This window comes from Uloborus diversus, chromosome 2 (assembly GCF_026930045.1).
Source record: "Uloborus diversus isolate 005 chromosome 2, Udiv.v.3.1, whole genome shotgun sequence".
Lineage (NCBI taxonomy): Eukaryota > Metazoa > Arthropoda > Arachnida > Araneae > Uloboridae > Uloborus > Uloborus diversus.
In genome coordinates, this window is record NC_072732.1 from 138,146,998 (window position 1) to 138,164,859 (window position 17,862).

Sequence of the window (17,862 nt, forward strand, 5' to 3'; positions counted from 1 at the left end):
CTTGAAATTGAGATAATAGATTAACTGTATAGGCAATATCCGGTCTAGTTTTCCCTGCTATATAGGACAAACATCCCAATAAATTGCGATAAGGTACTTTCTCCATTTCTTTTATTTCATGGTCCGTTTTTGGACAATCACCTAAAGACAAAATTGTACCTTTCGCTATTGGGAGGGTCGAGTATGGGTATTGATACTTTTCAAAATTTGCACAAACTGTCTTAATGTAAGAATTTTGGTGTATAAAAATTCCCCCATTGATTTCTTCAAATTCTACCCCCAATAATTTTTTAGTTCTCCCTAATTCTTTAATATCGTAATGTTTTGATAAATCCTGAATTGTTTCCTGAATTATGATTTCATTTTTTCCAAAAATTATTATATCATCTACATACATCAATAAAAACACATTTCTGTTTCTTGTATAAACACAGTTACTACATTTAAATTTCAAAAAATTTAGACCTTGGAGAACCTTATCAATTTCCAGGTACCAATTTCTCCCCGATTGATGGAGACCATATAGCGATTTCTTTAGACGGCATACCCAGTCTTCTTTTCCCGGGATTACAAAACCCTGTGGTTGTCGCATATAGATTTCTTCATGCAAATCAGCATAAAGATATGCGTTTTTTACGTCTAATTGAAAATGGCTCCAACCCAGGAATATCACCAGAATTGAGAAAAACATTCTGATCAGGGAGAAATTGATAACTGGGGAGAAAACCTGAGAATACGATTCTCCTGCCACCTGCCTGTTTCCCATCGCAACCAATCTGCTTTTAAACCTGGCAATTTCCCCTTTAGCATTCCTCTTCAAGTCATAGACCCACTTATTACCAAGTACTGGTTTACCAACTGGCTGGGGAACTAACTGCCACACCCCCCTTTCTTGAATCACTTTCATTTCTTCTGACATGGCTTCTTGCCAATGTTTTACTTCTGGGGTTTTCAAGCATTGATTATAGTTTTGGGGAATTAGCACTTCTGACAAATTTGCCTCTGGCTCGGGTTCCATTTGTTCCTTAGGGGAATTAAAAATATCAAACAAAGGATTATAAGGTACATTTTTACTTTTGAAATCAAATAGTTCAGGATTGTAAACAATGTTATTCTTCTTACAATATTTTTCTACATCATTGGGTGACCTTAACCTGGTTTTATTTCCCTTTTCATAGTAGTAGATATCAGTACGGTCCCCTGTCTTTCTTTTTACTGCATCCCTCACCCATTCAATTTCCTCACAAGGGGTGGGAGCCTTTCTTTCATCTATCTCTTTATCTAAGAGAACTTCACTAATAGGTTTAATAAAAGAATAATCATCATCATTGTCTACATTCCCATTCAAGTTTGATTTCCCCCAAATTAAATTTTCCCTGAAGTCCACATTGATAGTTTCAAAAATTTTCTTTAGCTCTGGGTCCCAAATTCTGTACCCTTTTGCTTGGGTTGCGTAGCCCACCATTATGCCCTTCTTACTCCTTGAGTCAAATTTCTTTAGATTTTGTTTTGGCATGCCTCTGTAGGCAATACATCCAAACCTCCGAAAATGCCTTACTGAGGGCTTGTTTCCCCAGAACAGCTCAAATGGGGTTTTCCCCCTTTCTTTTAGGGCTGTTCTATTCCTGACATAATCGAAGCATAAGGCGGCTTCCGCCCAAAATTCTTCCCTTAGTCCAGAGTCTTTCAGCATTGCCCTAACCCCATTCATTAATGTCAAATTGTATCTTTCTACTACCCCGTTCTGTTCGGGAGTATAAGGGTTGGTTCTTTCTATGCTGATGCCTTCTTTAATTAAGTGGGTCTCAAAATTAGAATTTGTAAATTCCCCCCCATTATCAGACCTTATGGCCAAAATTTTCTTGTTGAGGGCTCTCTCTACATGCCTCTGGTATCTAAGGAAATATTCAAAAGCTTCATCTTTTGACTTTAGAAAGTAAATAGTGGACTTCCTTGAGAAATCATCAATTATGGAAAAAATATATCTTTTCCCCCCTAGTGACTCCACCGGAAATGGCCCTGCTAGATCCATGAAAAGAAGCTCAAGTTGTCTTTTAGACCTTATCCCTGGAGTGGGCTTAAATGAACACCTTCTTTTCTTTGCAATAATACAAGGCTCACAATCTGGCCGGTTTCTACTTTTTATATTAAGTCCTTTGACACAGTTCTTCTTTTCAGTTTCCAAGATACTGTCATAATTAATATGGCAAAACCGTTCATGCCACAACTCCAGGTCTAATCCTTTGACCTCGGTTACATTTACATTTGGTGGTGAGTCACTACTTTGATTACTTAAAAATGAAGTGGGTTTTACAAAATACAATTTATCAATTAAAAATGCAGAAAAAAGTTTGATACCATCATTATTAAAAATACATATTTTACCAGGATACCACCTTAATGAAAAACCAAGACTGTCTATCCTGGATCCGGAAAGCAAATTTCGTCTAAGTGTTGGAGCATAATAGACCTCATTCAATGTGATGGTTACTAGTTTACCATCTGTTTTAATTTCGAAAACAATTTTCCCTACCCCCTCGACTTGACTATTTACATTGCCCACAGCTACTTCCATTTTTGTATTTTTAACAGGCCTCAATTCACAAAATAGGTCCCTATCTTTACAGAAATGTGCCGTGGCACCTGTATCCAGTAAAAATACTGGTATTTCCTCCTTCAAATTTGTGTTGTTGGCCTGTACTCCTGATATTTTACTGATGGTGCAAAACATTCCAGCCTTAGGGGGATTACTTTGTTTGGAAAAATTACGATTACCTTTATTTTGATTATTTGGTTTTCTGCTCCAACACCGAGCCGAAATATGCCCCTTTTTCCCACATGTGAAGCAAACTCTCGTTTCAAATTTATTTACATTTTCAACTTTCCGCCCAGTCTGGTGTTTATTTTGAACAGAAAAAGCATTAACACTTGAACTACTATTTCCAAAATTTTCATTTCCTAAAAATTTTAATCTCCCCTCTTCTGCTAAAAGTTCATCCAAAACATTTGAAAAGTTAAATTTACTTTCATCCCATCTATAAATATTTTGTACTATTCCCCTAAAATTTTGATCTAAACTACGTATTAGTTGAAATCCCTTTAATTTCTCATCCATTTTATAGCCATTCTCCTCCAACTGTCGGAGCAAACACTTCAATCGAGCCGCGAACATTCCAATAGTTTCTTTTTCATTAATTCTGCTAGAAAAAAACTCCTCCCACAATCCGGCAACACGGGCTAAAGACGGAGGTTCAAAATTCAATTTCAATGACGTCCATACAGCATATGGATCGTCTAAATCATCTATTAGTTGTTTTAACTCATCCTCTATGTTGAGGTAAATAATCGCCACTGCTTGGCCCCTCCGTTTCTTTATTTCTGCCGAAATACCTTCTTCTAATTTTGTTTGGGTTAATTCCCATAAATCTCTTTCTATCAGTACCATTTTCATATTTTTCGACCATGTTGCCCAATTGCAGGAGTTAAGTTTCTTAATGTTTCGATAGTCCCTTTCCATTATTCTGAAAACTTTTGCAAATTTGTCTCCAACCAAAATGACATTCGACCGAGCTCTGCTACCACTTTTGTTGGCATAAATTTAGGTTAAGTTTAAAATCCAGAAGTTAAGATATTTAAACTAAGCCAACATTAACTGGCCGTGTAATGTCAAGTTGGAGACAAGCAAAAAACATGTTTCAGAAAAATACATTTATTAAATATGACTAGAATAACATCCCCATAAAATACACCCCCAAAATATCATAACAAAAGTGGTTCCAGAAAATAAAGAAAAATGTCACCAAAACGTCGATGCAATCGCTTGCCACTCCGAAGGATCAGCTTGAAGACTCACAAAGGTCCGCCGAATCACACTTCAGGAATGTCCATACTGAACAGGCAACATTACACAATTCGTTGATCGGTGAGCATCTCAGGTAGACACGTGGAACTCACATCCCCGACATTTTAATTGGCCGGACACAACACAACAGGTTCTTCACCTGGACTCACTAATTCCAGGACTTGGAAGATTAAACATCACATACCACAAAAACCCCCGCTAGCATCGCGGGGAAAAACCCCCCCCACACGTGAGCCGGACTAGGCTTCACGATCAGAACTAACCACTGGGGATCGTTGAAAGAAGAAAAACGAGAGCAGAGCAAGTGATCGCTGCCACTCACCACAATATATATATTTTATCAACCAATGAGATTCCATGCCTCGATGACGTCACCACACTAACTTCTACTTCGACCATCACTCATTTGCATATTCCACTGCCGCGAATATTCGTACTCCTCTCCACAGCACGTGCGGTCAACAAGTGGAATTAATTCGAGTCGATCAGGTGACAACTCAACTTTTCTGAATCGACACATCGAGACATGCAATCTCCGATGGTTTCAGTAAACAGTCGCCATTAATTATGGCGTGGGGGAATCGTCGATTGAAGTGTTAGCACCAACTAGTTGACAGGTTCTACTTTTACCAGACTGGGCTTAAAGTAGGTACACTTAACTTTAAATTATTTTCTTTAAATTATCGGCTGTGGACCGAGAATAAAAAATAAAATAAAATAATATTTTATGCTAACAATTTTGGGGTAAAGGAGTCGGAGTCGAATATCCAAGATCCGAAGTCAGTCATTTATCCTCTGTGTATAAATTTTTGGCAAAGCTACGAAGTCGGGGAGTCGGAGTCCGATTAATTGTCAGGTACAGGAGTCGGAGTCAGGGTCAAGTGCCCCTAAATTCTCGGAGTCAAAGTCTGGAGTTTGGCGTCAAGAGCTATTTCCAACAAAATTTGTTTGAAGTAAATCCGCCTTCAAGTACGGAATCTACATTGACTTTCAGTTTTCCCGTAGGCGCTAATGTTAAGGGATTTGAACTGTTCAAAATTGAACAGAAAATTGTTCAATTCAAAAAGATATTTTATATACAAGTTTTTTATCAAACACTTTTTCCTACAAAGTTTGTTTGAAGCAAATTCGCCTCATGGTTCAGAATTGCCTTCAATTTCCCCGTAGGCGCTAATGTTAAGTCTTTTTGAACTGTTCAAAATTGAACAAAAAATAGTTCAAATCAAAAAGTAAAATATGGGAATGAGATGTCCTCGCCGAGATCTTTCGAACAAAAAAAGTTTGTTCGAATCGGACTATTTATTCAAAAGTTATTAGGGGGGGACAGACAGACCGACAGACATTTTTCCCCATCTCAATACCCTACTTTCCAATTTTTAATTTTTCGATATTTATTCAATTATTTTGTTTATTTTTGGCTTTTTTTTTTTTTTTTTGTTTTTTTTGTTTTTTGCGATATTTTTAAGATGCATTAAGCCTTCTTTCATGCTTTTTTCTTCTTTTTCTGACTTTTACTGGAAAAGTAGGCTAAAAAGCAAAATTTCATTTAATCACAGCCAAGAAAAAAGTGGCAACTTCTGAACGCTAATTTAAAATGAGATCTCGCAAACGATAGTTTTCCAATATGAAAATGTAGTTCAATTAGGCTTAAAACTGCTTTTAAATTTTTTTCTTGGTGATTTTTTAGCCTTTTTTTTTTTTTTGAAATTAGAAGGAAGTGAATGAATTCTATGAGGGTTTTTTTTGCAGCGTGGACATTACTAATTTTGTGTTTACTATTATTTTTAGCCCTTCTTGTATATTATATTGTGTAGTTGAAACCTTGCACGTGTCATTTTGCAATGCTCACTCGAAATTTTTAACCCACTTGCATCCAAGTTGATTCAAGCTAATACCACTCCAAAAACAAATTGTTCATTTTCACCAGTGATTATCTTAAATTTATGAAGCTTTTAGGGAATAAAATGTGACTAAAACAGTGGTGTCTACCTACCTGCGGCCTGCAGGCCAACGTGGCCCGCAAAGCTGATCCATGTGGTCTGTCGTTATGCTCAGAGCTATAAAACAAAAAATATATATTGAAATCGTCCAAAACTACTGATCATCTTCATTTGGTGTTATAAATGAGTGTTGCAAATTGGAAACCAAGCAAACTGGTTTCTTAAATGATGATGCAAAGCTTGTATCAATAAAATAGGCATGTAAGTAATGATGACAGCAGTTTTGGTTTGTAATTGTCTTTCATTTTCATTGTTTTCCCATGATATCTAGAAAACATTTCGAAATTTCAACTTTTATATTCTTGCAAGATCCATTTTAACATGAAATGTGACAAATGGGTAAAAAAGGTAGTGCACCACTGATCTAAAAAGTTAATTAAAGATGTTTAAGATAGCTGTAGAATGTTAAAAATAATGTTACCTTAATTCAGGGCCATAGCCAGACTTTTGTTTCAGTGAGGACTTTAACAAACACATTTCTCATAGAATCTATATGATCAATAAAATTTGATTTCATCCATATATTCTGTTGATTTTCATCATAATATGTTATTTAAATGAGTGTATGTATTTTTTTTTTTTTTTTTTTTTTGTAAGAAATGATGTTCCCAATAACTACAGTAAAAATAAATACTGAAAATAACAGAGAATGTACAATTCTTTGAAATGAAATTGAAAAATAAATAAATAAAATAGTAATTTTTAAGCAAAAAAAAGGATAATAATGAGAATGTTTTGGAATAAATTTGCAAAATTTCAAGGAGGGTTTAAACCCTAAAAACCCATCCCTTTAATACGACCCTGCCTTAATTGTTTTGAATTACAATAGTAGCCCAGTTTATTATATTTTGCTTCAATTTGGAATTTCAGAAACATGTGTAGGTTATAGCTCAGATGGTTGCAGTATTAATTTTACAAAATAAAACACTAATTTAAACAATTCTTGTGAAAAGTGAATGCTTTTCTGAAAACATTCTATCACTTAAGTCATGGGGAGAAACAACCAGGTGAGGGAAAATAATGGAAGGTCATGGATTTGAAAGCTATAAATGTAGCAGATACCCTATATATATTCTACTGGCACAAAACGTTTTTTAATGCTTAATACAATTGTCAGGTTCATTGTAGAGATACTTGTATAGTGTGATAAATTATTTGTGTATAGCTTCTGCACTTAATTTGTTACGAGTTTTTTTCTTTGTTATAGTTTAACCTTGTTTCAACCAAAATAACCAATTATATATTTTTGCACTTGACTGTTAGCTATTCTTTTAAAATTGAGCATTTGGCTTGAAAGAATATGAACTATCGATCATCCTGATAATTTGTTCACATTATTTTTTAGATAATGTTGCACCATCTGCAAATTCTGAAAAAGTAGTTAAGTATAGAATTTTATATGCCTTTGAAGCTCGGAATCCAGATGAGTTGTCTGTAATGCCTGGTGATATAGTCCTAGTACGTGTTTTTTGTCTTTAAAAAAAAATAGTGTAATAAGTAATCTAATCAAAATTTGTTGTATGTGTAAAATTATGTACGTACCAGTCCTCTTTTCATATAAATGTCTACAAATATATATATGATGTAACTGCGAGTAACTTCTGGGGTGTACACAGCAAATATGAAACTTGTTAATATTTTGCGTAACTTAAAATGTTGCTATTCTACTAGATTTTAACATTTAAAAAAAATTAAAGAAAACACAAAAGTTTGTGTAGTTTATTTTAAGCATATTGCTCAACAGAAATGAAATGGCTTTTGTGTTATGTGTTACAAGGGATAAGAACAAATTTTTCCACTGATATCCAAAGTGTTGTGAAATGAAGCAAATTCAATTCATGGATTAGTTCTATTATTTGAGGTTTTAAAATTGTACCCTTGAAACCAAAAAATGATTATGGTCATCAGTTTTTTTTAAAGAAAGCATAAAAGTTTGTGTGGTTTATTTTAAGCATATTCCTAACAGAAATGAAATGGCTTTTGTGTTATGTGTTACAAGGAATGAAAACTAATTTTTGCACTGATATCCAGAATGTTGTGACATGAAGTAAATTCAACTCATAGATCAGTTCTATTATTATTTGAGGTTTTGAAATTGTACCGTTGAAATTTAATCTAATGGACCTAAAAATGGTTATGATACAATTTGTTCATCAGTAAGCAATAATTAGAAATAGCTAGAGTAGGAAAAATTTAATATTTTTCCCTCCTTTCATCTTGTATGGGATTTCTATTTTGTTTTAAACTTTCATAAAATAAATCATATACTCTCACAGTGTGGGATACATAAATTAGGGTTTAAAATAGCCTACCCTTGAATATTGTACATTATTGTTATTACTAAACTAGAAAATTGCCCCTCATTGTATGACAAGTGAAAAGTGTTTCTACATTTGAACGAAGCAATTGCCTGTTTGGCAAGGGCGCCTATATGCAAAATTGTAAGTGTCATGATGCGCGCGATTAATTTTGCAAAGTTATTCGATAACCAAAAAGATAACGATTTTAGGCCGTGGAAGTGGAAGCATCGCAGCCGCGCATAACCTCAGACCGACGACTGCCTTGAATGCCAAAGAACAAAATTTAAAAGAGACTTACCCGGGGGTTGTGTGTTTGAAGACGATAGTAAGCACAAAATTCATTACCATACATTCTTTATTCTATGTTAACTTCTAAGCAGACACGAAGACAGGCATTTGGCATGGTGATCACCAGAACATTTCTCACTTAGTAAAAAAAAACATATGCCAGGAATACAGACTTGAGAGTTCAAAAAAATGGAGCTGGGGTTTGTTGCTAAGTTCGTTAAAGATAAAAAAAAAACGGAGAGTTCTCTCGGATGGTGGTGAAATAATCAATTTAAAATGGACGGAGGACGGACAGTTCACTATGAAGATGATGGGGTGTAATTTAGGGATGGCTTATGGCTAAAAATGTCCGTTGCAGGCCAATGTACGTTGAGACGAAAATGGTGCTGGCTGTAATCTCCATGGTGACGACGTTGAGATCGTCACACGATTAAAAATGAATCGGGGTAATTGCGGATCCATGTCGTCACCTCATGCTATGTAGATCATCAAAAGGGTAGTTACTTAAGGGGACGATTCCGGTGCACTCTGCGTGCCGCCATCGGACGCCATCACACACACAGGTGATGCATTGCCTATGCTCCGTCACTAGTTGCACTGAAGCTTATGTAATTATAATTATCTTGGTTAAATGCATTTTGGAAATAAAAAGGAAATCTTCACCACATTCTGCGGTCTTTAAACATCAGGCGGAAAGCCACGGACGTCAACGGACGCCATGCACAATTCCATCTCTTTCGCCATCATCGGAGAGAAAACGGAGCAACGCGATGCACGTCCGGTTGCACTGGAAGCAGCAAGCAGAATGAAGTGGGGTGGAAAAATGAATCGGCAAATGGGCGATCAGATCCGGGTACGCGGCGATGCGCGGGAACCAATGAGTGCGTTTGGCGCCCAAACAACGAAGGGAAGGGGACGCTACGCCATTTTAATGGCCGACAAGAAAATGCGAAAAATCGGATCAACGCTTGAGAAATTGACAAAAAGCTAAACGTTGGGAAAAGTGAATAAGTCACATATTTGATATCATAAAGTGCGCAAAATTTAACGGGAAACGCGGGGAAAACGTGGAATGCACAAGAAAATAAAAAAAACAACAAAATGGGGGAAGAAAACGATTAAAATGACCGAAAACATGGGAAAAATGTAAATGGGTAAAAAATGTGATATGCATTATCACAGTAAGGGGGGCTCAGATATTTTACCCATGGTTTAGCAGGGTATTTTTTCCATGGAAATAGATTTCAGGACAGATTAGAGCCATTAAAATTTGTCATTTTTAATAACTTATTCATTAATGGCTAAAGAATAAATGTTTTTACATTTTTTTCAAAGAAAAAATTACCAAAAGCAAGGAAGTTCTAATTTCAAAGGGGGGCTCAAGCCCCCTTCCCATAGCCCCCTAATGGGCACCCTTGCTGTTTCGTGATATTTTGATAGTTGAAAATTTAACCCTAACTCCAGTGGATTAACCCTAAACTACAATATATAGCATTCATTGTTGATCCTTTTTTCATTTCTTCATTCTCCTTAAATGACAGTTTGACCAGTAAAACAGTTGGATTATGGGATCCAGTTCAGCTTTGTCAAAATAAAGCAATTCTCTGTGTGTCGAATAGATTACCAAAAAATATTATCAAATTTGTCATGCCTTGGCCTGACTTTCATTGTTGATGATGTCAGAGTTACTCGATCATTACCTATTTTATATATGATAATTTGTATTGTATTAAGTAATATTTACTGTTATTCTTGACACATTTACTGTGAAAGCTCTTATAAAAACATGTTGACAAGATCCAAAAGGCTTTACCTTCTTGGTGATTGTATTATTTGGTTGACTGGTAATAAATTGTTCCAGTACTCTGAAATGAAAGTGCTGTTCAAATTTCTCTCTATCTTTCAGATTTTTGAACAGCTTCAATTCAAATGGATTGTATGTTTTGAAATTTATTAATGATTGTTCTCCATGCTTTAGGTTCCAGATGGTCAAAGCTCTGAACCTGGTTGGCTTGGAGGGGAACTTCATGGAAAAAAGGGCTGGTTTCCAGAAGCTTATGCTGAATGTCTTGAAGCTTCTGAAGATGCATTTGCTGAGGAGAATGCCTTTACCAATAGTACTGCTACAATAGGAGCCCCTACTGAAACAGTACATATTGTTGGGACGGAGATGAAGCGCACCCTAGAGTATTTATTTTTAAATATTTCTAATTGTACTTAATGTAGATTTGTAGAATTTCTCAGTGTTTTACTCTCAATATGTTAATTTTGATTTATTTTCCAAAACGTTGTCTTTAGTTTGTGTTAGCATTTAGTTTCAAAAATATTGTTACAAATTCTGTAAATAGTAATTATTGTAGTAACGTAACCTGTTTTAGTAACCTGTAATAGTTTCCCGTAATGAATATACAAGCCCTATCCATTCGGCTGAAGTATATGGTCCCCTATTTTTTTATTGATAAGATGAAAAGAAATAAGAAAGTGTGGAACATTGTAGCATTTTCTGGAATAGTTGAGAGATCTCTTTTCGATGTTTATAAAAGCGTCCCGCGTGATAAAAAGTTAGTTTCGATGGAGAATTTGTACTGAGAGTGTATTAGCTCTGTTTATTGCGAGGCATTTCGCTGTGTTGTTTTCGTATTTGGAAGTAAATACGCATGTAACCGTTGAGTTTACGGTGTTGAGTGATACTTGTTTAATTGCTGATGATTAATTTAGCAGTTGTTGACGCTCTTTCCTGTACATAGTGTAAATAAATTTCCTGTATTTTTAATCAAGAACTGTATCGTCCTTTCAAGAAAGTTGGAAGCCGCACCGGATCCGTTACAATTGGCCCCCAACGTGGGGCTACTTCGGGACTTTCTTGGAGTAAGTGTGACTTTGGACATTTTTCCATAAAAACTTTTTGAATTTGGACTTTATTTTTATGGTGATTACTCGCGCAATGGATGAACAATTAAAACAACTTCTTGATGCAATCAACTCTGTGAAGAGTGATATGGCGGCTAATCAAGAACAATTAAAAAATGATATTGCGGCTAATCAAGAACAATTAAAAAATGATATGCCGGCTAATCAAGAACAATTGAAAAATGAATTGGCGACTAACCAGGAACAGTTAAATAGTGATTTAACTGCTAAAATTACTATAAGTCAAGATGAAATAAAAAGTGACCTAACTTCGATGAAAACCATGATGGAGAATCAACTAACCGCCATGGGACATAAAGTTGATGCTCTGGAAGAAAAATTTGATACTGTGGAAGAGCGCATCGCCAATGTGGAAAATAAGTTGGAAGAAGAAGACAAGAAATTTACTTCATTTAAGGAAGAAATAATTAAGGACAAGGAAAGTAGATTGGCGACCGTAGAAAGCAGCTCTATACAGTTTCCACACAGCTCCCACATTGGTTGCTCGACCGTCCATTAAACTTGCCACATTCGATGGGAAAACTTCGTGGCAGGTTTACAAAACTCAATTCATGATAATGGCGGAAGCGAACGGATGGGACTCTGCTACCAAGGCCTGCCATCTTGCAGCATCCCTGAGAGGTAATGCAGCAGACATTCTTCAGACCCTCCCAGACAGCCAGCGCCTGGATTTTGCCACCCTCACAGCTGCGTTGGAGCTTCGCTTCGGTGAGAAGTGCCAGAAAGATTTCAGCCGACTCCAGTTGAAGTCCCGTTTCCAGAAAACTGGGGAAACCCTGCAAGAGCTAGCGGCAGATGTCGAAAGACTGTCTCATCTTACTTTTTTTGACTGTCCTGCGGATGCTCGAGACAACCTGGCTCTCAACTACTTCATCGACAGAGTTCGGAATCCTGAGATCCAGAAGGCCCTCCGGATGGCGAATGTAAACGACCTGAAATCCGCTTTGGTTTATGCGATGAGATACGAGGTCGCCCAAGAAGCAACCCGTGTGGATCGCCATCTAATCCGGACTCAGGAAGCTGATGAGTCTGATTCCAGGTCGTCCCACCTCGCTGAACTTGAGAGACAACTCGGTGACTTGGCAAGACATCTGAACAGCATAACATCCCAAAAGAAACAAGAGCAGAAGTGCTGGAAATGCGGTAGTGAAGGGCACCTGCGAAGGAGTTGTCTGGCTCACCAAGCTACGCGAGGGAAGGAAATCACCACCACCAGAGCTCTGCAGATTTCCTCTTCTAGTAGCGGCGGTAATGGACTTTTCATTTACGCACATGTAAATGGGAATCTCTGCAGACTGATTGTCGACACTGGAGCCAATGTGACAATCATTAGGACAGATGTGGCTCGTGAATTTGGATTGAAACTGTTGTTTACATCGCCACGCGTAAGTCTCCAGACTGTGACAGGTGACAAAATCCAGATTGAAGGTAAAGTGGACTTGGAAATTGTGTTTGGGAATGCCACCTACCATCATACGGCATTCGTCGCTGATATCACGGACCCCTTCATTCTCGGATTGGACTTTTTAAAGAAATATGACTTCACCCTGGACTTCAAGACTAATGAACTGCACTCGATGAGAGAAGACATAGCCATCTTCAACGCTGAAAATGATGTAAAATCCGCTCATCAAATAATAGCCCAAACAGATTTATCAATTCCCTCAAGGTCAGAATCATTAATACCTGGCTCCATTGAAGAAAGCAATGGTTTTCGAATTGGACTCATTGAATACCCTAACCTAAGCAATAACCTAAAAGGAGTGCTGGTAGCATCTACGCTTGGGGACATTTCTAAGGATGTAATTCCTGTGAGAGTCGCCAACGTGAGTGAAAGCCCAAGGAATATCCGGAAGGGTGAAGTGTTAGCAACCTGTACTCCAGTAAACTGCATCATTAGAAGAATCAATTCCCCCGAGACTGTGTCTTCTGAGTCCTTGACATCGAAGTTAATTGGGAGTGCGCCATTATCGAAAGATCAAAGAACTGCTGCGGAACAATTGGTGGATGACTTCAAGCATCTGTTTTCATCTACATTGGAGGATGTTGGCCGTACGAATTTAACGCAGCATAGGATCTACACTGGAGAACACCCCCCTATTAAACAGCATCCAAGACGACTACCGTTCGCCAAGAAGGAAGAGGTTGAGACCCTACTGAAAGAGATGCAGGAGAATGATGTCATCGAACCCTCGTCCAGTCCTTGGGCCTCTCCCATCGTCTTAGTCCGAAAGAAAGATGGCTCCACCAGATTTTGTGTCGATTACCGGCAGCTGAATGAAATCACCAAGAAAGACGGTTACCCTCTTCCACGGATAGACAACACCTTGGACACTCTTTCCGGACACAATTGGTTTTTGACCCTGGACTTGAAGAGCGGCTACTGGCAGGTTGAGATACACCCTGATGACCAAGAGAAGACAGCGTTTACAACTGGACACGGCTTATGGCAGTTTGAAGTGATGCCCTTCGGCCTCTGCAATGCACCAGCTACGTTCGAGCTTCTTATGGAGACTGTATGAGGACTCTCTTACGAATCCTGTCTGGTCTATTTAGACGATATCATCATCGTGGGACGCAGCTTCGAAGAACCCCTGGCTATTCTTAGGAAAGTGCTGCAAAAGCTTAAGGAAGCCAATCTGAAGTTAAGCCCGTCCAAATGTAATTTATTCCGCCGGGAAGTGAACTTACCTTGGTCACATCTCTTCTGAGGGTGTACAAACCGATCCAGAAAAGGTATCTGCGGTCAAGAGTTGGAGTAGTCCCGAAAACATCCATCAGCTGCGAAGTTTCCTGGGGCTCTGCACGTAGTACAGGAAGTTTGTGAAGGGTTTTTCCAACATTGCACAACCTTTGCATAAGCTGACGGAGAGCAAGCAAAAGTTTGAATGGTCCAAAGAATGCGAAGATGCATTTCTACAACTGAAGGAGGCTTTAACATCAACGCCTATTCTCTCATATCCTCAACCTGGAAAATCCTTCATCCTAGACACTGATGCGAGCCACGAGGGCATCGGAGCTGTTTTATCCCAAGAAATTTACGGCAATGAACATGTCATCGCTTACTGGAGCAAATGCTTATCAAAGTCGGAGCGAAATTACTGTGTCACCAGAAAGGAGTTACTGGCCATAGTGAAAGCTGTAAATGACTTCCATCATTACCATTACGGCCGAAAGTTTCTGCTTCGGACAGATCATGCCTCGTTAACTTGGCTTTTGAACTTCAAGAATCCAGAAGGCCAGATAGCCAGGTGGATACAGCGGCTCTAGGAATATGACATGGAGATCAAGCACCGAAAAGGGTTGTCTCACAGTAATGCAGACTCTTTATCAAGGGGACCCTGCCCTGAGAACTGCAATTATTGTTCCTGAATCGAGAAACAGTATCGAACGACAAGCCCTACTGCCTATCAGGTGATAGTGACTCCAACATCACCAGAACCTGATCCATGGAGTAACGACCAAGTTCGAAAAGATCAACTTGAAGACCCCGACATAAAACCAATTTTGGAGTTCATGGAGAGTGACAGTCAGCGACCTAGCTGGCAGGACGTTTCCATCTTCAGTCCTGCAACAGAAAGATACTGGGCTTTATGGAACTCGCTCCATTTACGGAACGGCGTGCTATACCGAAAATGGGAACCTGACGACGGCAAAACATCTAGGTGGCAGTTTCTACTTCCCCGATCAAGGATTCCAGATGTTCTGAAAGAAATACATAGTAGTGCGACTGGAGGACATTTTGGTGTCCTAAAAACCCTCAATAAAGTTTGGGAGCGCTTCTTCTGGAGCAAGGAAAAGGATGACTTGGAGAAGTGGTGCCATTCCAGTGACGCCTGTGCTGCTCGTAAAGGACTGAAGAAAAGAAGCAGAGGGAAGACACATCTGTACAACGTTGGAGCTCCTTTGGAATGAATTGGGATCGACATCCTGGGTCCTCTACCAAGAACTGCTGATGGGAACAAATACATTCTTGTTTCCATCGACTATTTCATCAAATGGCCCGAAGTGTATCCCATTCCAGATCAAGAAGCTACCACCGTAGCAGAGACTTTAGTCCAACATTGGATCTCGAGATATGGAACACCTTTGCAGATTCATTCCGATCAAGGGAGGAATTTCATCTCTGCTGTGTTTAAGGGCTGAAAACTAGGACAACACCACTACACCCACAACCGGACGGCATGTTGGAGAGATTCAACCGCACAATCCTGAATAATCTCTCGCTTATGGTATCCAGAAATCAACAGGATTGGGACAAGAAGCTACCTTTGTTCCTGCTGGCCTACCGCAGTGCTGTCCGCGAGACTACCGGATATGCCACATCTCAGATGCTCTTCGGACGAGAGCTTCGGCTACCTGGTGATGTCGTCTTTGGTCGTTCTCCGAATGCGCCTTCATCGCCTGAGGAGTACATCCAGGATCTCCAGGCCCGGTTGGAAGACGTTCATAACTTCGCACGAGAGCGAATCAACATCGCGGCGGAGAAGATGAAGACCCGATATGACACAAGGTCTACTGGACATGAATTCAACGAAGGCGACAAGGTTTGGTTATGGAATCCCATCTGATGGAAAGGTCTTTCACCCAAATTGCAGTCGCATTGGGATGGACCCTATAAAGTCCTTAACCGACTGAATGACATCGTAGTGAGGATCCAAAAATCACCTAATGCAAAACCTAGGGTTGTACATTATTGATCGGTTAGCCAAATACTATGGCCATAGTTCATGAGCATTAAGTAAACAACTATGGTTGATAACATAAAAGTTGTAGATAATTTTTGCTTTTAATGTTTAGTAATATTTCTTGTTATTATTGTGTTTTCTGTATCTGTTAGTTATTAATTAATGTGTATATTTGTAAACTTGTGATAGAAGTTTGGCACCCTTTCTGGGGATTGTACTGCCCGGGACGTGCAGTCCTTAGGAAGGGGGCAATGTTACAAATTCTGTAAATAGTAATTATTGTAGTAACGTAACCTGTAAATAATTTCCCGTAATGAATACACAACCCCTATACATTCGGCTGAAGTATATGGGCCCCTATTTTTTTATTGATAAGATGAAAAGAAATAAGAAAGTGTGGAATATTGTAGCATTTTCTGGAATAGTTGAGAGATCTCTTTTCGATGTTTATAAAAGCGTCCCGCGTGATAAAAAGTTTGTTTCGATTGAGAATTTGTACTGAGAGTTTATTAACTCTGTTTATTGCGAGGCATTTCGCTGTGTTGTTTTCATATTTGGAAGTAAATACGTGTGTAACCGTTGAGTTTACGTTGTTGAGTGATACTTGTTTAATTGCTGATGATTAATTTAGCAGTTGTTGATGCTCTTTCCTGTACATAGTGTAAATAAATTTCCTGTATTTTTAATCAAGAACTGTGTCGTCCTTTCAAGAAAGTTGGAAGCCACACCGGATCTGTTACAATATATACTGTCTATTCTCTCTCTATTTTTGTTTTAACATTTAAATCAAACACTAAGTATTCCTTCCAACATCAGTTTTCTGTCTTGATGAAATTATCGGGATGGAAGAACAGAAAATAAATGTTCTTATTTCTGCTTTTTTTAGTAGTTTTATTAGTTAATATTAAATAATAAAAAAATTGCTCAAATAGCAATTAGAATTGCAGAGAAGCGTTTCGGAGTAATAAGTGTCTGTAGCATGGTGCGGTTCGACTCATGAATTGAATTAAAATCTTAGCAATAAGTTGCCACCCCTAAGCCAGAGCTAAGGCAGAACTGCTTGCAATATACCAAACAGCCCAGTTATCATTTGCTGGTGAGATAAATTTACTTTATGTAACAGTTTGTTGGCACTCTCAGCTTCAATGAGATGACATCTTCCTCCAGCTCAGTTATTCACTAATCCAAACTGACGAGTTCTAATAAGAACGAAATTGCAGTCTCTGGATGTGATAGCTGGGCTGTCTGGTATATTGCATTAGCCCTGGTTTTAGGGGCTGGTAACTTACTACTTTTGAATAAAATGTTATGTTTAAAGTGTATCTTTTTTGGGGGGGGGGGAGGGTGCTAAAAATATGAGTACATAGTAATACTAGTTGCAATACATATTGCTATTTAAACTATTTATAAAACATAGTAAATAATAATTAACTGTTATATATTTCTCTACAGAGGCATTTCTGAAGCTCCTGAGAATGGACCTGAATCCTTAGAAGTGAAAAATGTAATTAAAGATGTTTTGCAGCATTCTGAAAATTCTTCCTTCACCCAACCTCAAAAAACAACATCTATTGATACTGTCTCTCCCGTTCCTGGTCAGGTAAAATTGATTATAAATACATTTTACTTCTTTCAGTGTTATACTCAGTAAAAATCTTTCATTCTGTATTGTTATTACTTCTAGAAATTCTTTCACAAACTTTTGAAGATAGTAAAGGGAAGTACAGAATAAAATTTCGTAATTTTTTAAATGAGAGCATCTTATGCATTAAAAATTAGTTTCCGAACTAGCT

The 17,862-nt window shown here is 38.0% G+C and overlaps 1 protein-coding gene across 1 annotated transcript in view; it reads left to right on the plus strand.

Annotated features, from left to right (window-relative positions):
* Positions 1 to 17,862, plus strand: part of LOC129216044 (intersectin-1-like) — a 178,647-nt gene that overhangs the window by 64,777 nt on the left and 96,008 nt on the right. The window contains exons 17-19 of the mRNA XM_054850189.1: positions 7,208 to 7,320; positions 10,429 to 10,637; positions 17,522 to 17,669. Of these exons, the coding sequence (XP_054706164.1) occupies positions 7,208 to 7,320; positions 10,429 to 10,637; positions 17,522 to 17,669 (470 nt within the window). The remainder of the gene's footprint in view (positions 1 to 7,207; positions 7,321 to 10,428; positions 10,638 to 17,521; positions 17,670 to 17,862) is intronic.